Consider the following 25,317-nt stretch of genomic DNA (forward strand, 5'->3'; position numbering starts at 1 on the left):
CTCTCATATTTTTATGGCAATATATTTATTTGCATAAGTTCAATAAGAATCTGTTCTCCTTATGACAGGACACAATCGGAAACACCAGGTTATTTCACCAAGGCTTTGACTGGTGAATGACATGTACAATCTCAGATATGACCGGACAGCTTTAAAGAACTAAGGTTGACTTTATGGAGCCAATAAAGACCCTTGGAAATCTCAGCCTGATACCTTGCTTACAGAGGTCCCAGCAGCCTTACCAGGTGAGCAAAGAAGGTCATTTCCTGGGGCAGCTGGGTGGCTCAGTGGTTGAGTGGTGCTTTTGGCTCAGGTCGTGATCTGGGGGTCTTGGGATAGAGTCCCACATCAGGCTCCCTACAGGGAGCCTGTTCCTCCCTCTGCCTATGTCTCTGTTTCTCTCTGTGTGTCTCTCATGAATAAATAAATAAAACCTTAAAAAAAATAGAAGTCCACTTCCTGGCAGGTGCAGGAACCTCAGGATATTTTGGGGACCTCCAAAAAGAGGAATTCATCCAAATCTAAATGTATTACAGGCAAAGTCTGATGGCAAATATTTGGCTTGGCTTTTGGTGTTGAGAGGCTATTAAAATCTCAATCTAGCGATTCTTTATGAAAAATTCCAGCAAAGCAGGTTTTTAAAAGCTTATATAATGAACCACTGTTTTTGTTGCACTTATGCAAATAATCAGGCCATGGGATTTTTTTGAGTGTGTGTTTTTATCTATTTTTTAAATTTTTAAAAAGATTATATTTACTTGAGAGAGAAAGGCTACGGTTTTTTGAAATGACTTATTTTGCAAACAAATTTGTGTTAATTTGGCTGTCTTTGTTAAAAATGAGGGTAATTTATAGAGAGAATGTATATTTCAATAATATATCTTTGGGGGGGATATTAGATTTTAATATTATTCATTCTAAACTGGACTAGATTCTGATTTCTTCTACTGTGCCCCAATGACTGGCCAGAACTCTTCAAACTAACATTCTGATTTTTCTCCCATTTTTCTGACTTGGAATCATTTGAGAATTAAAACTGCCTTTTCCCCTGAAGTCCTGCAAACTAAATACATATGACTTGATGTTAACTTCAGAGAAATCCCCACAATAGCTCATAAATAATCTTCATGCCTATTGCTCAATAGACCACTCAGAGATCGCCAGACATTTGAACTACAAACCAGGAAGATCTGTGGGATTGCCACTACTTGCCCTCACTCTATCTGGAGGCTTTAAGTCAAGACATCTAGAAGTCTTCTCAATTGGCTACCCTCAGAACTCAGAAACTGACTTAATGTTTGAAGCAATCAATAACCATTATTTTTCTTTTGTCTCCATAGACCTATCTTTTATTTAATCCCTGATTACTTGAACCATAGGCCTACCTTTAGGAATACACCTGCATCACTGCCTCCTGAAATAAGTTTGACTGAATTGACCTACTGTGAGGACTAAGAGATGGTTCAATGAAATAATACAACCTACTAGCTCAACTTTCAGTATGTGAAACTTCCGGAAAGTTTCAGAAGAAGGAACGGTAGGGGCTGAAGGTCGGCTGCCCCTATGATGGCTATTTTGACATGAAGATTATTCTGGGCTGAAGGCAATTGAGACCAGTGGACTCAAGAGAAGCTTTTGCCCCTCCCTTAGCCACATAGAGGAATCTAAATGAGAGTTTTTCACAGAATAATGGTTATTAGCAGAGATAAATTTTATTTGGGTGATCCATCTGTATGGCAGGAGAAACATCTAATTTCCAAACATCTGCTCTTCTTACCACCCTGTGAGGTACATTCCTTCCCTTTGAAGTCTCAGAGCCCTACCCCTACTCCTCAGTTCAGGATGACATATATACCTCATTTTGCCTGACTGTCTTTGGAATTTCCATGTCCAGTGGGTTCCCTGTATGTATGCTTTAAATTTGATTGTCTCATGTTAATCTGTCTCTTGTCAATTTGATTCTTAATCCAGCTAGGTGTACCTTGAATGGGACAAGAATTCTTGGTCCTTGTCACTGTTATCCAAGTCATGCTATTCTACTCTATCTGGGCATTAGTGTCATCAGTTTATTCTCATTGGCATGGCTTTTCATTATCTGGATGAAACTTTAATCATATGTAACCTTAGTGAATTTCATTATGACTATCCACCATCAAATTATTTTTTAAACACATCAATTACCAAATTTTTAATAGTCTTGTGTTCAGGGAAGATCTGTTTATCTTCTCTCAATAGCTCTTGTTTCTCAGTCACTACTCTAACCACTATAATAGATTTTCCTGGATTGTATTCAGACTCCTCTTTCAAAAAAACTTTCAAAGTCTTTCCCATAAGGGTTTTCCAAGATTCCCACAGTACCAATAGGATAAATAAGTTACCCCTTATTATAATGAATGATGAACTATACAGTTATGGAGACTTGGAAGTTCAGGAGAGACCTTCTAAATGCCCACTGCAGACTTGACCATTCTTCTAATCTGAATTTAAGAGAAAATGTAACTGCTATCTATGGAGTCTACATTTTGCCATGTGAACTAGAAATCAGACATTTTACTTCATATTTAGCTAGTGGAAACTCTCATGGTGGATAGAGTTTCTAAATACCAAGGAAAGGATAACAATGAGGAAATAAGCAGAATGATCCCTAGTAGAATTTTTCAGTATCTACTTTGAGAGCTGTTTAAAGGGCTGCAACAGTTGGTGAGAAAAGGAAAACGGTGGTTTTGAGGGATAAATAACTGGCCAGCAGATGAAAGGCCAGTCCTCTCAGAATGAAAATTATGTACAATAGCAAGGAGGAAATGAAAACAGCAAATATATATATATACATATATATATGTGTATATATATATATTTATATGTACAAATACATTTATATATCTATATATTTTGTAAATATAAATATATGTGTAATTACACAGTATATAAATATATCTGCAGAGCTTGACTCCAAATTAATAAAGGTTCATAGAAGCAGCATGTTGTAATGTCATGATAAGAGGGAGATTTAAAGCAGGGAAATACCACTCATGTAATGTTTTAAAACCCTAAAGCCGGGATCCCTGGGTGGCGCAGCGGTTTGGCGCCTGCCTTTGGCCCAGGGCGCGATCCTGGAGACCCGGGATCGAATCCCACGTCGGGCTCCCGGTGCATGGAGCCTGCTTCTCCCTCTGCCTGTGTTTCTGCCTCTCTCTCTCTGTGTGACTATCATAAATAGATAAAAATTAAAAAAAAAACAAACCCTAAAACCATCACAGCAGATAAAGAATGAAGAAAGAGTAGGTACTGGGCAGTGTGAATCTGGACTTGCTGGAAAGGTGCTCATCTAACTAGAGATGAAGAGTTTTGATCTCTGTCTTCTGAGCAGCATCTTGGTTTCACAAATGAAGAAATTTAAAACCTAGAGTGGTTAGAGACGCCTAACCTGAGTTAGGCCTGAGTGGCTCAGCGGCTGAGCCTCTCTGCCTTTGACTCAGGGCCTGATTCTGGGGTTCTGGGATCCAGCCCCGCTTGGGGCTCCCCACAGGGAGCCTGCTTCTCCCTCTGCCAATGTCTCGGCCTCTCTGCGTGGGTCTCTCATGAATGAATAAATAAAATCTTTTAAAAGTCCCCCCAAACCTAGAGTGGTTAACAAAACTTGTAAAGCTTCTGTACTCAGTATGTGTTCCCTGGACCTGCCGCGTTGGAATCACCTGGAACCTTGTTACAAATAGAGATTCTTAGGTCCTGCCCCAGATCTGCTGAAACAAAATCTGCATTTTAACAAAACACCCAGAGGACTGCTCTTAGAGTTTGAGTTACGATAGCCTAAAGGCCGAGGAGCGGGACACCCAGGGGGCCTGACTCTGCTTCCATTGAATTCCTCTGTTCCTGTTACATTTTGCCGCTTTAAGAGACTCGGTGGGCACATCACTTCCACTGCTCTTCAAGCGTTGTCCTGAGAGAGGTCCAGGAAAACGCCCACCCCCAGGGCCGTCTTAAAATCCTGTCAGGCCCTGAGAAAGTGAGATGGCTCTGGGATTTGGGCTGTCCTAGAACGTTTCCAGCTTCTCTGGTGACAGCTGCATCCCCGCGTTCTCTCCCCGACGCCCGCGTTCTCCTTTCGCGAAAGCGACTCGCAAAGTTGAGGCGGCACCGGGGGTGGGGGTGGAGCTGGGCGAGCGCGCGGCGTCCGTCGGTTGCCTAGCGACGGCGTCCGCGCGGGCCCTCGGTAGGTCGAGTCAGCTGCCGTTTGCGGGTCACCCAGGGGGCCACCATGGAGGCCGAGAGGGGCTCCCTGGTCCCCCAGGACGGGGAGGCTCTAAAGAAGGAGGTGCAGCTGCGGGTGACCCCCTCGGAGGTGAAGTTCCTGGACGCGCTGGCCGGGAGGGTGTACCGCCTCCCAGTTACTGTGCACAATCTCGGCGGTTCCAACCAGAAAATCCGGTTTCAGGAGCCCCTCAAGCCGCAGGTAACACACTGGGGGGTGCTGGAGCAGGACCTCAGGAGAGTGGGGGCTCCGAGAACGCCTCCCCACCTGGGCCGGGGGGGCGCCGCTTTGTCCGAGAGAGGCCGTCCGGCTGCTGCGGGAGTGGGGGCAGGATTGACCTTCCCCGGAGCGAGCGGCGATCTAGGTCTCCGTGCTGACGTGTGCTATAGCCTTTTTGTTTTGCTTTGCCTTGTTTTGTGAGTGTTGTGGTTTGGGGAGACAGGGCGAGGAAAAGTCGACCTGGAACCTCCCAAGTTCATCCTTCTGGGTTTGGAAAGAAGGGAGGGGGGTCCCGTGTCTGGGTCCCAACAGCGCAGAATTCATGCTTACACACTGCAGAGTCACATCCACAAAATGCTCTATTAACCACCCTTTGAACCATGAAGCGCCTGAGATACTCTAGGAGAGTGGAAAGGTTTATTATTCCGTAGTCTAACAAACATTTGTTGAACACCTACTATGTAATAGGCAGTAGGTGTGAGGAATATAACATGAACACAGCCCTACCCTCAGAGGACTTAGAAACTGGGGGAGGGGGGTGTCAGTACAGGTCATCAGCAAAATTAATGTTCTGAGACGCTGTCCCCATCTTCTGATTTCATAGTGGACAGAATTCCATCTTGGGGCGCCTGCGTGGCCGAGTCAGTTAAGGTTCTGCCTTCGGCTCGAGTTAGGATCCCGGGATCCTGGGATAGAGCCCCCTCTGCCCTCCTTCCCCCACCCCCCACGCTCTTTCCCTCTCTATCTCAAATAAATAAATAAAATCTTAAATCATTAAATCAGTACAGTGGTCACTCCCATGGTGTGATTATTCCAGGTACTTAAGGGAACATTCTAGAGTGGTGGAAATATTCTACGATTTGACACAAATGGTGGCTACATGGGTGTGTTTATATAAAAATTCATCAAACTTTACCTTCGAGATTTGTGTATTAGGTAAATCGTACGTCAAATTTTTTAAGTGTAGAAAGTAGAACATGAAAGGCCTTTTTCTTGCTGTTCTAATCACTACTATACATTTTCCTATGTGTATACAAACAAATATGTCATTTTAACCAAAAAATCATAGATACCTTTCTATTTCTGTACCTATAAGTCCAGCTGCATTCAATACTATTTATCATTAGGAATGTTCCACTAAAAAATCAACTTATTTATCACTTACATGTCAAAAATTCTTATCCTTTCCTATATCAAGTCTCCTGATAACAGGTGATCATAGTAAACATTCACTCATACACATGATCTAAAATAAGAGTGAGATTGAGATACGATTTTTTTTTATTATTATCTATTTGAGAAAGCACACGCAGGGAGGAGAGGTAGAAGCTGGCTCCCCGCAGAGCAGGGAGCCCCACGCTGATCAGGGAGCTACACTGCAGAATTGGGTCTCGGATCCCACAATCATGATCTGAACTGAAGGCAGATGCTTAACTGACTGAACCCCCCAGGCGCCCCTAGACTCCTTTTTCTTTTGACCCATGTTTTCATTCCCACCTCCTGCAAGAATCACCCTTTTCCAAAGCTCACCCATCTTTGAGGGTCTAAGTGAGTTCTCTTTTACTCTCTAAATCTTATCATATTATCTCCAAATTATTTCTTCTTTACTGGATACCAGTTGAATTAATAAACATTTATTATAGTTTGGACTTGGGTCCCCATGACGTCTAGTAATGTTAGTTTTACCTCAGTGGTGCCTCCTACCATTAGCTCCTAGGTAGGGATGGTGCCTTATACACCTTTGTGTTCAGCTCAGAGGACTCAGCAACTTGTAGTTTGACCAGGAGCACATGCTGCTGAAGCCCTGGTTTTCCCTTTTTTTTTTTTTTTAATTTTTAAAAATTATTTATTTGAAACGATTTTATTTTAGAGTGAGCATGAGCAGGGGAGGGGCAGAGGGCAAAGAAGAAGCAGACTCCCCACTGAGCAGGAAGCCCCACATGGGGCTCCATCCCAGCACCCCAGGATCATGACCCAAGCTGAAAGCAGACAGTTAATGGGCCTAGCAACCCAGGCTCCCCGTCCTGGTTTTTCTTCTTGAAGATACAGCTTCTTTAAAGATAGTCACACCCGATTTGTGTACTTCTAACACTCCAAGGCTTATGCAGGGAATAATTGATCGCTTGTCTTCTTGCTGTTATGTAATTGCAGGGGGTTTGAGAGTTGGACTGTGATGGTTTTAAGGTATCAGAAGTTTGCTGGAAATATGAAGCTTTCAGACTGTTCAACAAAATCACTCCACTGCCCTATGTCCTTCATTGCTGGAAAGTACTCCTTAGACTCAGCCTGGCATTTTGAAAAGCTCTGAATAATTAATTTCAACAGACCTCCCTTGTTACTGATTGAAGCTCTTTGCCCAGCAAGGGTAGCTTATTAGTTGCCTGCTGGGAGACTATTTTGCTTGTTCTTTTTTTTTTTTTTTTTAAGATTCTATTTATTTGAGAGAGAGAAAGCATGAGCAGGGGAATGGGCAGAGTGAGAGGGAAAGCAGACTCCCCGCTGAGCAGGGAGCCTTACTGAGCCAGCCAGGTGCCCCTATTTTGCTTATTTTTTTCTCTGTTTGCATCTGAGATATTCTTGCCCCCATAGGGAGCACCTTACTTGCTCATCTTTCACAACCATTCTCTAAACCTAGGCCAAGTACACTCCTTTCTGGCCCATAATAATCATGTTTTTTTCATGGATTTCCATTACTTATGTCTCATTTACCCATAAGACACTTAATTAGTCCTTGGCTTGTATTATTTAACTTTCTAGGGGTATATAGTCTACTTCCTTAAGGAGATTATATATTCAGGAGAGGGACTCTTTCTAGTTGTGGGGAAAGAGCTTACACTTTAGAGTCAGATAGATGTGTGATTTGAATCTTCACTATCAGAGTGACATTAGACATTAATTAACTTCTACAAGTCCCAGTTTCCTCCTCTATATTCTGGGACCCTTAACATCAGCCTTATAGGACTGCAGAACTATATGGTGTGAGATATGAGATGGAGAATGCTTGACCTTGGGCAGCCCTGGTGGCTCAGCGGTTTAGCGTCGCCTTCAGTCAGGGCCTGATCCTGGAGACCGGGGATCGAGTCCCACGTCAGGCTCCCTGCATGGAGCCTGCTTCTCCCTCTGCCTGTGCCTCTGCCTCTCTGTCTCTCATGAATAAGTAAATAAATTTAAAAAAAAAATGCTTGACTTATTGAGAGTCCAACACATAGTAGTTCTTCTCTTTCTCCCTTCATATTTTTCCTAGAGTCTAGCAAATGGTTTACAAGAATGAAAGTGTTGGAGAAAATAAGGAATAAAACCTTCTTATTCTATTCAGTTTTTGTTTTTGTTTTTGTTTTTGTTTTTAATGCATGAGAGACACAGAGAGAGGCAGAGACATAGGCAGAGAGAGAAGCAAGACCCTGGGATCATGACCTGAGCCAAAGGCATATGCTCAACCACTGAGCCACCTAGGTGCCCTATTCATTTTTTATATTTCCTCCAGATTATGGATTCTAAATCCCCATGGAAAAACTATATAAAATGCTATATGGGGGTGTCTGGGAGGCTCAGTTGGTTAACTGTCTGCCTTCAGCTCAGGTCGTGATCCTGGAGTTGCAGGACTGAGCACTCCCCATGGGACTCCCTGCTCAGCAGGGAGTCTGCTTCTCCCTCCCCCTCTGCCTTTACCCCTAGTCCTGCTCTCTCTCTCAAATAAATAAAATCTTTAAAAATGCTATATGTATATGTGTATACATACATATGTATATATGTAAGCATGTGTGTGTTATGTATATATAGATGTTTGAGCAACATTTTTGTTAGATTGCTCTCCCTTTTTTCTCTATTTAAGTACCTCAGACTTCGAAAGGAGTCTATATGAGCATTTACATGATTCTCATCTGACTGCATTGTCAGTTTCAGTCCATGTACTGCTTTTTTTTTTTTTTAAGAGTTTTTATTTATTTATTCATGAGACAGAGAGAGAGGCAGAGAAATAGGCAGAGGGAGAAGCAGGCTTCTTGCAGGGAGCCCAATACGGGACTAGATTCCCGGACTGGGATCATGCCTTGAGCCAAAGGCAGACACTCAACCGCTGAGCCACCCAGGTGTCCCTCAGTCCATGTTCTGTTAAAAGCATATCTGCAGGATCTAGAATCTGACACATTCATATATGGTAATTAAGTCTTTGCCTTTAGGGAAGGAATATTGTCTATGTATTGACCTAACTCTTGACCTAACTTATTGACCTAACTCTTGAAATAATGTATACTTCTAACTGCTGTTGCTCACATTATTTCCGTATTAGGAGTTAAGATGTTTCATTTGATTTTTTTTTTTCCTTCCACTAAAGTTCAAATTGATGTTGACCAATCTGGATAAAGCACTTGCTTCTGGACTTCAGATGACAGCGATGGTGGAATACCATCCAGATAAAGATGAAGACACTTTTGACCAGCTACTTATTTCAATAGGAAATAAAACAATAGAGATCCCTCTAATTGGGTAGGTATTCTCCATATTTTATGCTGACGTTTTCAGCATTCTTCAAATGAAAATAAGGGTCAAAGTAATATTTTGTATTTTCTCTGGACAATAGGGCTTGTTGTGTCCATAGTTTCCTTACAGCCAAACTTAAAGGACAAATTTTTAAGAAACTGTGGTGTTTAAAACAAATGGAGGACTGGTTTTCTGGTATTTTTAATTTTTAAAAAATTTTTATTTAAAGATTTATTTATTTTACAGAGAGAGAGAGTGAGTGAGCGAGCACGGGGGTGGAGAAAGGCATAGGGAGAAGGAGAGAGAGAATCTCCAGCAGACTCTCTGCTGAGCCCACAACTGGGCTCAATACCATGACTCTGATATAACCTGAGCCAAAATCAAGAGCCACTCAACCAATTGAGCCACCCAGGCACCTCTATTTACTTATTTAGTTTAGAGAGCTATTTACTTATTTAGTTTAGAGAGAGAGAGCTAGGGCACATGAAAGCAGGGTAGGGGCAGAGGGAGAGAGAGGGAGAGAATATCCAGCAGACTTCCTGCTGAGCATGGAGCCTTTCCTGCGAGGCTCAATACCATGACCCTGAGATCATGACCTGAGCCTAAATCAAGATTCCAACAACACATGGAGACACCCAGGTACCCCAAGCTTTCTGGTATTTTTAAATAAAAACATTCAATAATTGCATGTATTCTGTTTTTTCCCCTTGGCTCATATCCTATTTTATTTCTACCATGTTTTTTGGTACCTTTGATGGCAAAACTTATTAAATAAAGCTCTATTACTGTCTTTACAGTCTCACATTCTACTCTCACTTCAAAACCCCAGACAGGTTGTCTTCCTGAGCTTTCCAGTGAATTACCTCTTGCGTGTTGCCAATCTGTTGGTAATTCCTGTCTTTACCTTACTCCATTTCTCAGCAGCATTTGACACTATTAACCATTATTGCCTTCTTGTGCCACTTTATTCTCTTGACTTCCCTGATACTATACTTTTTCAATGGCTGCTCCTTCTCATCTTACTTTTCTTTGTTTTATTGAAATGCAATTGACACAAAGCATTGTACAAGTTTAAGTTAGCATGTTGGTGTGATATATTTATATATTGCAATATGATTACCAATCTAAGGAGAGCTAATACCCCTATCACATTACATAGTCACCATTTCTTTTTTGTGGTGGGAGCAATTAAGATCTAATCTCCTTGTAACATTGAAGTTTATAATACGATGTTGTTGACTATAATCACTATGTTGCACATTAGCTCTCCAGGACTTATTTATCTACTAGTTCCCTATTTGTATCCTTGCCCAACATCTCCCCAATTTCCCCACGCCCTAGGCTCTGGTAACCACCATTCTACTCTCTATTTTTATGATGACTATATTCTTAAATGGATTGTGAACTTGTATCCATAATTTAATTTAATTATTGCCATGATTACTTCACTAAATTTTAAATAATGCAGATGTTTGACTTAAAAAAATCTAAATTGTGCTCTTTTGAGATTGGTTGAAAAATGTGGACTGATATAATGAATATAACACAGAAGTAAGTACAGTTGACCCTTAAGCAATGTAGGAGTTAGATCTGCCAACCCTCGTGCAGTTGAAAATCCGTGTATTAACATTTGACTCTCCCTACTAATATCCTACTGTTGACTAGAAGTCTTATTGATAACAGTCAGTTAACACATATTGTGTATGTTATATGTCTTATATACTGTAATTTTACAATAAAATAAGCTAGAGAAAAGAAAATTTTAAGAAAATCATAAGGAAGAGAAAATGCATTTATAGTACTGTATTATAAAAAAAATCTGCATGTAAGTGCACTGAGTTCAAACCTGTGTTGTCTGAGGATCAACTGTAACTGATTTGGAGATTAACTTTGATACAAATTATTTATTTGACCAGGAAATTGCCATTTTCATTTTACGTTGAAAAAAGTGTACTTTTGTTCATCATAAAATTACCTGTTAAGACTAGTGTGAAAAATTGTATTTTTTATTCATATTCATACACATATGAAGCCACCTCTCCCTTAGCAAAATGTGATTCCATAGATATTCTTCTTTTGTGTCTATTTGTCTAACACCAGCAGAATTAATATTGGAATATTAGTATTAATATTTCTATTAGACATGCCTTTTTATCATTTCCCTTGCATTTTAAAAATTTTTATAAAGTAAATTTAGACCTGCAGTTATGTGGTTCTCCATGTTTTTGAGAAGTTCTGATTAAGCACAGCACTGCATTCTATAAAGAAATCAAACAGTTGACACATGATAGTAAATGGATAAGCTATTAGCCTATTACAAATACTCAATTTACTTTATAAAAAAAGATTTTATTAGAGAGAGATACAGAGATAGTGACAGAGATAGCAAGAGAGACCACAAGCGGCTTGATCCCAGGACCCTGGGAACATGTCCTGAGCCGAAGGCAGACACTTAACTGACTGAGCCATCCAGGCACCCCCTTAATTTACCTTTTACAATTTATTTTAACTATTGCCATTTTTGGTTCATTCTGCACATTGATATAACTATGAGTTGCACTTAGATTTGTTTTTGTACTGTATATAGAGAGAAGAGTTGAAGATACTTCTTCCTTTGAAAACAGGAATTTTGTCTTATCCCCATAATGTATGCCCTCTCTTATCAGAGGTCAGCTGCTTATCACATTTGCAAAATAAAGACAACGCTGCTCTCTTAAAGTATGATGGAAGGGGCTGAAGGAAGATGTGTATGTGTGTATGTATCTGTGCGTGTTAACTTTTTAAGTTCTGTACAATTCTATTACGTGTTTAGGGTTTTGTATCCACCACCATAGTCAAGATATTCAGCTGTTCCAATACCATAAAGATCTCTCCTGTTAACTTTTTAATAACCACATCCACCTCCATTCTGCTTCACACCTATCCCCACACTGTGGAAACCACTGTTCTGTCTTCCATCTCTAAAATTTTGTCATGCAAAATTGTTATTTATTTTTTTAGAAGATGTTATTTATTTATTCATGAGAGACACAGGGAGAGAGGCAGAGACATAAGCAGAAGGAAAAGCAGGCTCCCTGCGGGGAGTCCGATGTGGGGCTCCATCCCACAGGACCGTGGGATCATGACCTGAGCCAAAGGCAGATGCTTAACCACTGAGCCACCCAGATGCCCCACGAAATATGTTATATAGCCTTTTGAGATTGATTTTTTTTCACTCAGCAAAATTCCCTGGAGATTCAACAAAGTTTTTGTTTATATCAATAGTTTGCTTCTTTTTATTGTTGAGTATTATTCCATGGTATGTGTATACCACAGTTTGTTGAACCATTGACCTGTTAAAGAATGTCAGGCTGATTCCAGTTTCTGGCTATTATAAATAAGGCTGATATGAACATTCTTTGCTTGCCTCTTGCACCATTTCTAGAGTTTATAGTTCTGTACAACTCAGTACAAGGAAACCAGAAGTTTGTATTATCTGTACTTTAGCAGAAATGATGTAATCAATGATTTTGAGCACTTTTTTAGAATGTATCCCTAAAAACTACATCCCTCTTGCATATTTAAAAATGTCTAAAGCTTTCTGGTATGAGCTTGAATAGTTGCAAAGATGTAATTGCTTGTACATAATAAATGTTACTATAAGATAATTATATGCTTTTTTCAAATATATCCAGTAAAGTGGAAATACCATAATAATTTGTTAACAGTTGAAAAATTTACCTCATTTTCCCCCTCAGTTTTGTACTTCCATTGCATCTCTACCATAGCATCATATCCTAATGTGTTACATTTTTATACTTAAAAGATTTTTGCTGATCACCAATAAACTATGTTTTAAATTTGTATATAATATATGCATATGTATATTTGTATATGTACATATGAATATGTGTAGCCAGTATGTATACAGATATGTATATAAATAGATTTACTGTAATCATAAATCTATACTTTTTTGTAAAAAATTCTTATGAATTATATTAATGTAAATTTATTTTTTATTTATTTTATAAAGATTTATTTATTTATTTGAGAGTGTAAGAGAGGGAGGGGGAACACAAGCCAGGGGGAGAGGAAGAGGGAGAGGGAGAAGCAGACTCGCTGCTGAGCAGGGAGCCTGACATGGGACTATCCCAGGACCCTGGGATCATGACTTGAACTGAAAGCAGATGCTTAACCTACTGAGCTATCCAGACATGCAATATAAATTTAACTTACCAAGTTTGATACTTAATTTTTTTCCTTTTTTAAAATTGAGATATAATTGATATATAACATTGTATAAGTTTAAGCTGTATCTACTGTTGATTTCATACATTTATATGTTGCAATGTCATTACTAGTGTGGAGTTAGCTAACACCTCCACCACATCACATATTTATCATTTCATTTTGTAGTGAGAATGTTTAAGATCTCGTCTCTTAGCAACTTTCAAATACATAATGCAGTGTTGTTAACTGTAACCACAAAGCTGGGCATTGGATCCTCAAAACCAATTCATCTTCTAGTTTGTATTTTTTGACCAACATCTCACCAATTTTCTCACCCCCAGGCCCTAGTAACTACTATTCTCCTGTCTCTTAACATAAATTCTCTGTTAACATAAGAAGAAAATATTATTGAAAATACTTTTTTTTAATCAAATCGAAGAGAAACCAAGAGGAAAGCCAGAATAACTGTTACATATTACAATCTCTGACTAGTGTGTGTGTGTTTGTGTGTGTGTATATGTATACATATGTATATATATGTATATGCGTGTGTGTGTGTGTGTGTGAGAGTAGACTCTTAAGAAAATATTCTTAAGGGTGCCTGGGTGGCTCAGTTGGTTAAGCATCTGCCTTCCGCTCAGGTTATGATCCCAGGGTCCTAGGACTGATCCCCACATCTGGCTCCCTGCTCTGTGGGGAGTCTGCTTCTCTCCTTCTGCCTCTTCCCGGGCTTGTGCCCTCACTTGCTCTCTCTCTCTCTTTCTCTCTCTCTCTCTGTCTCAAATAACTAAATAAAATCTTAAAAAGAACTGTTCTTTTTTTAAAAGATTTTATTTATTTATTCATGAGAGACAGAGAGAGAGAGAGAGAAAGAGAGAGGAAAGGAGAGAGAGAGAGAGAGAGGCAGAGGGGCAGAGGAAGAAGCAGGCTCCAGGCAGGGAGCCTGACGTGGGACTCGATCCCAGGTCTCCAGGATCAGGCCCTGGGCTGAAGGCGGCCCTAAACCGCTGAGCCACCCGGGCAGCCCCCCAGAATTATTTTTAAGACACTTCTCTGTATCCAACTAGAGAAATAGTTTGAAAAAATGTTCAGCTTCATATATTGTTTGTGTAATGAGTTCCTCCTTTAGATCCTGTAAACTCTTTATTAATGCAATTAAGTACACTAGGGTCATTGATCTTTCCTTTTCCTATTACAAAATTACAATGTCTTTATGAGAAGAACATGGTATCCCTTAAAGAAGCAGCATATGCAGGACAGTCCTGGCTGATCTCTGGAATGTCTGTACATATTTAATAATACACAAGCACTCACATATAAACATATATGCCAGAAGGAAGACCCAGTGCATAAAGCAGCATTTGTAAATATTTTGTTCAGGTATTTTCATTTATATATTGTGTGTGTATGTGTGTCTGTATTTATATCTTGGAGGTTGTATCCTATGTGGAGTAAATTACTTAAATCATGTGTCTGGTATGTAAGGACTCAGTAAAGATCAGTTATTACTCTATTAATTATTGGTGCTGTTATCCTTAGGTTTGTAAGGGTAATGCATTCCAAATCTAATAGAATAGATTCATGGCTAAGGTCACCAATATTATATCTAAATAATTTCTTGGGTAAGTCATTGAGACTTTTGAAGTCTTTGGCTTTTCATCTGTAACATAGCCATAATAATATTTACTACCCTTTCACAAAACTTTTAGTATCAAACAGGATAATATATTTAATGATGTTTATAAATTATGAATTAGCCATATACAAAAAATATATATCCTTATGAGACATGCATATAGGATTATAATGGATTTTTAAAAGGTGTATGAAATATATGGTATAGATGTGCTACAGTGAGCCCTTTAAGTTAGAGACACAGGTGAATAATCAATCGTATCTCTTTGTGCTTAAACCTTGCTTTAGTCTCCAAATGGCATTTTATAGCATAGTGCCTTCTTTTATTTCATCAGATTTGGCATCATCCAAACTGCTTTGTTAAGATCAATTCCATCCTTTTTGAGGAGGGCCTAAAGAGTGTATTATAGGTTTAGGTGGAGATTCCAAGAATGCTTGGAGCAACAAAACTACTGAGATATGTGGGTAGCCTATCAAGGTGAGTACTTAAGAGGGTAACCATGTTCTTAGATGCATAAAGTCTGATTTCTTTGTTAAAATGCATCTCATTATCTTGTTTTCATGTCTATTTACAGTTCTCTTTACTGATAAATATGCCATCAACAGACGTGTAAGGAAACATAAGTGTCTTACAAGGAATTAATAAAGGTGTCTATGTATGTCCCCCTGTGGATTTAAGTATGAGGGTATAATTGTTAATTATAGTGTCCACTTTTCTCTTCCTCTAGGTTGATTCCATCCTGTCAATTGGAAATCGAGTCAGAAGTTAATTTTGGCACATTGGTTGCTGATAGTAAAGTATATTGTAAAGAGATTAATATCGTTAACCATGGCAGAGTTCCAGGTATATCTTTCTGTTATATAAATTAACTTCCACTTTTGGAAGAAAGTTGGTATTATTTAAAATGTATACTTTGTATAATTAATGGGCTCTCTGATTCATTCCTCACTCCCCACCAAAAGTTGTCTGTCATTTGAAATAGCTCAAAACTGAAGGCCCTTAAATAGAATGGCTGTAAAAGACTGATAGATAATAATGCAGGAAAGATGAATCTGTCTCCTTATGATTCTGATTAATAGCCTGACTCCCAGGTGACTGGTGATTTCCCTGCAGACAGAAGGCAGGATATGTGTTATGGAATGACATAGTTCTCAGAGTGAGCCATCAGAGATAGAATCAGGGCACAGTGCCTTACTAGCTGTGTGATCTGGGGCAAGTTATCTTTTAGGATGTTGAACTTGATATTTCTCATTTATATACTGTGGTTAATAAAATTAACTCTTTTTAATTATGTATGAACTTATGGTTGTAATATGGTACTTGACTCATCAGCACTCAGTAAATATTTGTTCTTTTTCTCTATCATATTCAACTTTGAATTTACATGATGGTCTCTAGAAAGATCTTGCTAACTTTTTGTTGAAAGAGTAAATGCTTTTTTCCAGACTGGATTGTTTCTAGAGATTTTTACTGTGACCTAAGAGTTTCCATAAAGGTGTGTATGTCTGTATGTGTGTGTGTTCATGCATACTCTTCATTGATGATATACAGTATATAATAAAATTGCTTATACCTTCATTGACCTAATTGGATGGTCAGCATCTGGGCTGGCAAGGCTTCCATTTCTGCTGAGCTGACATGAGGACTAGATCCACATAGGGAGGGCATTTTTTTCTGAGACTGTTTCTCAGATACATAAAACTGGTCTTAATTCTAAGCCTGTTACACTAAGTGGGGATATTCTTTGGGGCTGTTTGATTGAGCAGTGGGAATTATTAAGACAAAGACAGTTTGTCACTGTATTGATTTCTTCCTGAGGTTAAACAAATAAAACTGATAATTGTTCTTCCCTGAATGTTGCTCATTTCAACTTTCCATGCTTTGTTTTTTAAATGATTAAATTTCTGATGCCTGTGGAATTGTAGAATATTAGACTCGTTTGTGGTCTGACTCCAGTGTTAAGGATGGGATGTCTCATGTTTAGTAATTATGGACTGTATGGTCCTTTAGACTCTCTGTTTTTTAGAGCAGTGGTATGTAATTGAGAGAATTTTATTTTTATTATTTATTTTCCAAAAATCTCTCTTAACTGTTGTGCATTCTAAACCCTTCAAAGTTTTGATCATATCCTCTCCTTATTGTAAAATGTCACCAAACTGTACAGCTTTATTACATATAAAAGCTCTCTGTAAGTAACAAGTATATGTGATTTTAATTTTAAATGAATATTCAGTATTATTGTACTTAATAAAATAAAGTAAATAAAATTAAGCCTCAGATCTAGACCCATACATTTTAGGAAAAGTAACCACACTGGCTTTTAGTGTTATATTAATATTTTGTGTGTTCACAGGATTTGTAGTAAATACTACAGTTTGTAAATTGTAATTGAGTACCAAGAAATGTTAATTATTACCTTACAAAGTAAACCAAATTATTATCAATGGAATATATTTTCTTAGTGTTGACTTTGTTTCTCCTTCTTTGAATTGAACAATATTATTTTTTTCCACCATAAGCAAAATTGATATTATGTTTTATATTCACAGTAGCAAGTGTCTGTAAGGTGTCATAAAGTCCTTATTATCTACAGGCACAGTATATAAATATTCATGAGAATAATAATGTATTTTCATGAGGAAAAACACTTATGCAGAAAATAGATTTAGCACCCAAAGATGATTTTAATAAAAATTTTTAAAAAGATTTTATGTGACAAATATTTTATAGTTTTAGAGTCAAAGATCAAATGTTTATAAATTTATATGCATGCTTAAGAGGACATTAAAAAGCCACACTCAGCAGATTCATGGTATGTATAGCTTTGTTTTTCTCTCTGGTGGTGACAGAAGGGTTGTTAGTTGATCTATGTAACAGCTTCATGATTTTTTATTTTAATAGCCCATTATGGAGTAATTATCCATGGATTTAGCCAAATATTGTTGAATACATTTTGCTTTCTCACCCTCTATGTTTCCTGAATTTACTCCTTACTGTGCAAAGTAGTGCTTGTCTTTTCATTTTGAAGACATGGTTTTGTCTTTAAGATAAGTCTCTACTCTTAGTACCTTCTGAGCTGGTGAACTCCATGTTCTGTTTTATGATTTTATTGTTTCTCAGTTTTTATCTTTTAAAGAACATCACGGAAAAAGCATTATTATTTTAGCATGCCTGGAACTGCAATCATTTCCCTTTTTCCCTCGGTAACCTTGAATATCTGAGACGACTTTTTCTACTACAGCGTTATAATGTAGAACAGTCTTTAAAGTCTCTCGTGAGATCTTCACACACCATTTCTGTGTTTGAACAGCTACCTTAGAACTCATCAACCTTTAGGTTTTCTTGGGTTATTTTGTCCAAGATAATATGTCCTTTCTCTTGCTCTTAATGCCTACTCTCCTCCTTTCCCTGATCATCAGCATCATCTCACTACTTCACAGTCTAGAAAAGCCTATCATCATCTATAAACCAGGAAGTTTGCTAAATTGGACCAAGTCCTGGGACTGGTGCTTGGGATCCTCCTTAACTACTCAGAGAAACACTCATTACTTATTCTCAATGTGTATTTTTTGTTTTCTTAGAAACTGATGTCATGGAATCTCAATACACATTTCTTGCATAATACAATCCTGGGCAACAGTAGACATTCAATAAACCTTTGTGTAATTGATTTGGTTCAGTGATCTCTCAGAGTTTCAGTAAAGAATCATTAGTTGAATAAAAAAAATTCTAAAAATAATTTGACCAGGATATTACAAAATAAAAAAAATGATTTGTCATTTTAGTACATAACAATAAAAGCATTAAGCTTTCAATGAAAGCTGATTGAACTTAGAAGTAACCTGTTTAATCCCATATGGACATTCTGAAGAGTCTCCAAAGCAGTTGTCTGGAGACATATGAAGACTGGTATATCCTCAGAATGCTTAGACCCAAGGAAACTTGAAAAAAAAATAACCTTGGGTTTGTGACTCTTGATTTTTCAGTAGCAGCTTATAAAACTACAGACTGTTTGCCTTGGCTTGGTATTACAAATGCTTTTATTTGTTGTTTTGTTCTGTTTTATTTTTGTTTTTAGTTTCAGAGGTAGAGTTTAGTGATTCATCAGTTGCAAAGAACACTCAGTGCTCATTACATCAAGTGCCCTCCTTAATGCCCATCACCCAATTACCCCTTCCCCCCACCTCCCCTCGAGCGAACCTCAGTTTGTTTCCTAAAGTTCGGCGTCCATTATGGTCTGCATGGAATTTAAGAAACAAAACAGATGAACATAGGGGAAGGGAAGGACAAAATAAAATATTACAAATACTTTTACATGAATACTTCATAGTTTCTAAAAGAATTTTGGAAGAATAAAGACAAGGTAACAATGTATATACTTCATCACCCAATGCCTGAGCTGCTTCTCTAGGGAAAGTAGAGCAACTCAGACACAAAAAACATAGAGGTTTGTGTAGAGGACCTATCATCCCATCCACAACTATGTGTAGACTCACATACCATGTGCTCTCCTAAGTCTCATTAGTGAACAAGACTAAGCATTTATTTTACATGACTTAATGAGCAACATTTGACACAGGTGGTCACTGGTATTGTCTTGAAAAAAAAAAAAAAAGCCAAAAGTTCGACTTCTTTGACTCCTCAATGGCTTATATAAAATAGTGGCTCAGGTTCCAGAGTGAGGTCTTCCAGGACTCAAATCCTTCTATTTACTGGCTGGGAAGCCCCAGGCAAGGAATTTACACTTCTCGAACATCTATTGTAGAGATAAACATAGTGCCTGCCTCTTCTAATTGTAATGATGATTAATAAGATGCTTAGCACACTCTCTGATACATATTAAGTGTTCAGTAAATATTTAGTATTGATGTGAGAATTATTCATTTCTACCACCTTCCTCCTCTTCAATTCTCTTTTGTGGATTGTTATCCCTTTTTGAGGGGTTGCTTAAATGTGAGCATTTCTTAGAATCTGCATGGATGTGCATGGACACAAACACACACATGCACGTTTCCTGAGTCAGCACATTCCCCCTAGGTAATCACTGCCATTCCTGTTCCTTCACTGAGGTCTATACAATCCTCTTCATTTCCTTCAGGTTTCTCAAACTTCACATGTCTAAAACTAAGCTCCTCACCTTTTCCCCAAAACTTTTCCTTTTCTCTTTTTCATTAAACATCACTACCATGTATTTGGGCAAGTCAGAAACTGGGCAAAATCCTTGACCTCTTCCTTTTTTACACCTCCTACCCCCTTAGTCAGTTATTAAATCCTGTCTATTCAATTTCCTAATTATGTCAGTAATCCTCTTTCCTCTGTCCTGTTGCCACTTTTCTACAACGGGCCAACATCTTCTTTTGCTTAGTAAGTATACTAACTGAAATTATTTCTCTGAAGTCCCTTATCTCCTAGTTCATTCTCCAAACATCAGCCAGTGTCATATCTAAAAAGAAATGAAAATTTGATGACAAAAATTCCTTCTGTAACATCCTTCCTTCAATGGCACTCTTCCCTTAGTATGATGTCCTTGCTTCTGTTGTTAGTGATTTAAAAATAAAAGTCAAATATTTCACTATTACTAGTGGCAATAAAGTTGTATAAGACACAGTAATATTTGTTTAGCCACTGTTTTAATATATTTGGAAGATTGAACTATGTTCTTTTGGTTTGAGGGTTGTTCCTAAATAAATTTTTGAAATATTCCCTTAAATTCTTTTGTCAAATTATATCAAAATGATTACAATATAGGAACTATCTCACTGACTCAGCCTTAACTGTGACTCACATAATTTTCCTTTTCTGAAGAACTGAGTCAGTAACATTTATTTGAATTTTTGTTTTATAACAGGAAAAAAACTTTTTTTTTTTTTTAGGAAAAAACTCTTAAATATGTTCTTAGTACTTCCCTAAAATGATCAGAAGAACGAATTTCGTTACTGTTTGACTTTTCCATCAGATCATCTCTGTACTTTAAAAAGTTTTTTGCCTTTTTATACTTTCAACACTTTTATTATGCTAATATTTTATTTTCCAGAATGAAATTCGTAATTTTGGAAAATTTCATCAAATGTGATTTAGAATTGGTGAGCTAGAATTTGCAAAGTTTATGTTGGCAGGATGCTCATTTGTATTTATTTCGCATAATGATATTAAGGAAATTTGTGGCTGGCTACTTCCATTTGTTGGACACATCTTGAGCACCACATGGTGCTAGGCACTGTGTAGGGTGCTAGGACCACAGAGATGAGGAAGACATAATGTGTGAGCTCAAGGATTTCATGCAGTGACTAAACATGACCATAAATTGTGAACCATATCTGCTTTCAGAATAAGACATTTTCTAAGGCTCCTTCTCATATGCTCTTTGATTCTATTTTTTAAAAAAAGACTAATTTAGAGATCTAGAGAGAGAGAGAGAGAGCAAATATGGAGGAAGGGGTAGAGGGAGAGGGGAAGATAGTCTTTAGGCAGACTTTATGCTGACTGAGGAGTCTAGTGCGGGGTTCAATCTCAAGATCTGAGCTGAAATCAAGAGTCAAACACTTAACTGACTGTGGCACCCATGTGCCCCATGCTATTTGATTCTAGAAACCCATTCCTTTTGCCCTTTCCCTATGTGAACTGCATTAATTCATTTATCAGTAAGTGACAGGGCTCCTGACTGGCTCAGTTGGTAGAGCAGGTGACTCTTGATCTTGAGGTTGAGTTCTAGCCCTACATTGGATGTAGAGATTACTTAAATAAATAAATAAATAAATAAATAAATCTTTTAAAAAGTGGCAATGTCCATAAGTGTGAGCTCTTTGGTCAGAAACATCCAAGTGAAAGTCCTAGCTCTATTAATTTCTAACTGTGGCAGTCAGCTATTGCTATGTAACAAACCACCCCACAATTTTGTGTCTTAGAAAGGCAATTGTATTTTGATTGTTCATTTGTATGCAGATTGGCTGGAACTTGACTGATCTAAACTGGGGTCAGCTGGGTATCTCTGCTTCAAATTTAGGCAGCTGAGGATTTTCTGTTACTCACTGCAGGTCTTGTGACTCAGGTGGAGGCTGTGTTCTACATGTGCTCATTCTGAACCACAGGCCAAAGGGGCATCAGTTATTCAAGCACCTTACATGATAGTAGTGTCAGAGAACATCTGGGATTGGAGCTGGCATGTTTTCAGTTCTACCCATATGCTATTGGTCAAAGCAAATCACATGTTCAGGCCCGAAGTCATGGAGTAGGAAAAGATACTTTGCCCACAGTAGCATAATGGTAAGATGCAGAGAAGGGTGAAGAATTGAAGTCAACTGTGTAATCTACCACAAATCACTCTACCATTGTAAGCTTCTTTTCCTTATTTATGAAATGGAGGTAATGATTGAACCTATATCAGAGAATCACTCTGAGGATTACATAGATTAACATATACAAAGCTCTTAGCATACGTGTCTGAACATTGTAAGCAGATAGTATATTTTAATGATCAATGAAGCTTGAGTCCTAACAATCAGCTCACATTTGTTGGGTAACCCCAGAGGCTAAACTTATAATCAAAGCTGTGATTCTTGGTCCACAATTGACTATATACTCTGTCTCCTATTAAGAGTGTGAATATAACACTGTAAGGATCCAGATGTAAACCATCTGTTCTTGTTCTCCTTAGGTACATTTAAAACAGAATACCAGGGCCAATTACCCATTGTCATTTTTCCGAGTAATGGTATTGTGGAGCCCAAGTCATCCATGATTGTTAAAGTGGATTTCTGTGCTGATGAGCCCAGAATTGTAAATGAAGTGGCAATGTAAGTATATACTATGGTTCTTAATTCTAATGTAGTACTTAATATGTTCCAGTTTTACTTTTCAGATATGCTTATTGTCTTGAATGTATATTAGCTTCTTTATTCTTTCATTCAGAATTCATTCACCGAGTTTCTACTATTTGCCAAGCACCAGAGACTCAAAAATGGGAAGAACTAGAGGATGGCCTATAGGTACATATAACAGGAGTTCCTAGTTTGGATTTTGTGGGGGTGAGGGAGTGGATCAGGAAAGGGCTCCAGTAAGGAGGTGATAGTGTACTCAAATATTTATTGGTTAGTAGGAAGTAGCCAGACAAAGAGCAGTGGTGTGATTTGAGCTGAGTGCATGTGTGTGTGTGTATGTGTGTGTGTGTGCACATGTGCACAGGAGAGGTGGGTGTTGGTGAGGGTAAATTAGAAGAACAATTTCAGGCAGAGCACATAGAAGACTTGAAATCTTGGAGGTAAATAGACAATGTTAACACACCGAGAGAGCTGAGGCAATGTAGAGGCAAAGAGATGGAGGTGTGGAGTGACAGGAGATGAGACCAGAAACCCAGAATGGCGCAGGGGCCAGTAAAGGACTTCATAGGACAGTGTTTTTTTAATGTTGTATGTCTCAGTCCATTAGTGGAATGTGCATTCACTATAATAGATCACCACCAGCATCAAAATAGTGAAATAGATAATATCAGAATGTATCTCACATAGTAAGGGCAAATATTTTTGCAAAACTTGTTTCATGAATGTGTATGTGTGCATGCATGTGTGCCTGTGTATTTCTCTATGCATGTGTGTGCATGTGTGTGTGTTTGCAATGTAAATACATTTCTTACTGAAGGTCAGAGCCAGAAAAATGTTTGATAAACAGTTGTGAGCCCTGATAGAAGCTTAGGTTTTATTGTGAAGTCTGTGGAATCTCGGGAAGGTTTTAAGATGGGAGTGTCTTGATTAGTTTGCAATTTAGAAAGGTCGTGCTGATAACAGTGGGCACAACAAATCAGGGAGTACATATGTGGAGAGATAGCCTGACTACTAACTATAATAGTAAAATAGAAAAGAAATGATGAAGGTTTCAGCTAAGGTACAGATTGGAAAGTATAGAGAGAAGTGTGCTGATTGAAGAAATGTTATGGAGGCAGATTTAACTAGATGTAGGGACTGGTTATAGAGAGGGAAGGTAAGAAGAAGGACAGGTCTGTGGGAGAGGATCTTGAGTTCAGTTTTAAACTGCTGGAATTGATTTGCTTTGCAGAATCCTGTGGAGCCTATTAGATTTACTTATCTTGAGGCACAGAAAAAGAATTTGGTCGAGGTGTATTGGCTTGAGGAGTGTCAGTGGATAAGTTGTATTGAAGCATGAAGTGTTGAAAATAACTTTGACAAGGAGGGCTGAGTATAAAAGAGTAGGAGAGAGACATTATTATTCATGCAGTTTATAAAATATCCAAGCCTTAGAAGAACGAGAAGGTAACGTCTGAATAAGTTAGAAGGAAACCATCAAAGTATGGCATCAAGAAAGCTAAAGGAGGAGAGATATGCTTAGATGGTGCCAGACTTGCCCACTGTGACACAGATGTAGTGTAAGATAAGGACTTACGTGATTTTTGTGGAGTGGTGAGTTATTTGTGGTATTTGATGGGGTGAGAGTCAAAAGGATTGCATTTATGCCACAGAGGGAGGCATGTGCATATGTGGGCAGTTGCAAAAGGGATTTGAAATTAGTCTAGGAAGTGAAGCTTTATGGGGAGATCTTCATTTCAACAAACAAGTGGAATTTTGCTGAGATTTTACTTCATAGGGAATAGGGTTATTAGGATTGAGATGAGATTGGCTATTGGACTTGGGGGAGTGGGATGAGTTAGAAAAGAATCTCAGAATTCTAGAACTACAGGCGACCATCTAAATCATCCTATCCAGTTCTAATGTTTACAAAATAGTTGGTGAGATGGACCTAGCAATAAGTCCTTTTTGAAGTCAATTCATGTGATTGTTTTCCAACTTTGTTGTTTCTTGGGGACAATGAATTAGGTTGTACATATGCCATTCCACTGTGCAGATTCAGACAGTCAGAAGGTCATGGCATTCTCTGGCATGTATGAAAAAGGAATTGCTCTCAGGCCTTTGAATTTTAATTATAATGAGATTTTATAAAATTTCTGCTTATCCAAATATTTAGGAGAAAACTTAAGTATATAGAATTCTAATTTAAAAATATATATAATTTATTATCTTGTAGGGTGAGTTTGCAAGGTCGTCCAGATATACTCTTGAGTGTCAAAGCTCATGTGGTTGAGCAGATTATTGAATTGTTAAACATGAGTAATGACAAAAAGTTGGAATGCATACACTTTGGTTCTGTTTTCTTCGGAACTTCAAAAATTGAACGTGCTCTTCTATACAATAACAGCCCAGAACCTATAAATTGGGTGGCCATAATGCAAAGTGACTCAGTTGGAGAAGAACTGGTAAGTAAATAATGCAACAGGGGAAGATCAGGTATTATGTTTTGAAACAGATTGTTTTGAACTTGCATATAACCAAAAAAAGCTGTTAAATTATTCTAAGTATGTTTATTTTATTTATTTAATTTAATTTAATTTAATTTTTTTCTAAGTATGTTTTAACATGCGGACGGATTTGATTCCCTTTCATTTGTCTTCAACCTCAAAAAATTCTGTAAATTAAATTAACACTGATAGGGATCTGTATCTGAAATAAACCAGACA

General features: G+C 38.1%; 1 protein-coding gene across 5 annotated transcripts in view; it reads left to right on the top strand.

Annotated features, from left to right (window-relative positions):
• Positions 1-4,159: 4,159 nt before the first annotated feature.
• CFAP47 (cilia and flagella associated protein 47) overlaps positions 4,160-25,317 on the top strand; it is a 509,395-nt gene continuing 488,237 nt past the window's right edge. For 3 of the 5 annotated variants that reach the window (XM_025439582.3, XM_025439599.3, XM_025439591.3), the window contains exons 1-5: positions 4,169-4,450; positions 8,802-8,953; positions 15,523-15,638; positions 22,450-22,588; positions 24,828-25,056. In XM_025439582.3, the coding sequence (XP_025295367.3) occupies positions 4,256-4,450; positions 8,802-8,953; positions 15,523-15,638; positions 22,450-22,588; positions 24,828-25,056 (831 nt within the window). In that variant the 5' untranslated portion in view covers positions 4,169-4,255. Of the gene's footprint in view, positions 4,451-8,801; positions 8,954-15,522; positions 15,639-22,449; positions 22,589-24,827; positions 25,057-25,317 lie in introns of all 5 variants that reach the window. The other 2 variants (XR_003133488.3, XR_003133486.3) reach the window with 2 other exon arrangements.

The sequence above is a fragment of the Canis lupus genome, chromosome X (assembly GCF_003254725.2).
Source record: "Canis lupus dingo isolate Sandy chromosome X, ASM325472v2, whole genome shotgun sequence".
Lineage (NCBI taxonomy): Eukaryota > Metazoa > Chordata > Mammalia > Carnivora > Canidae > Canis > Canis lupus.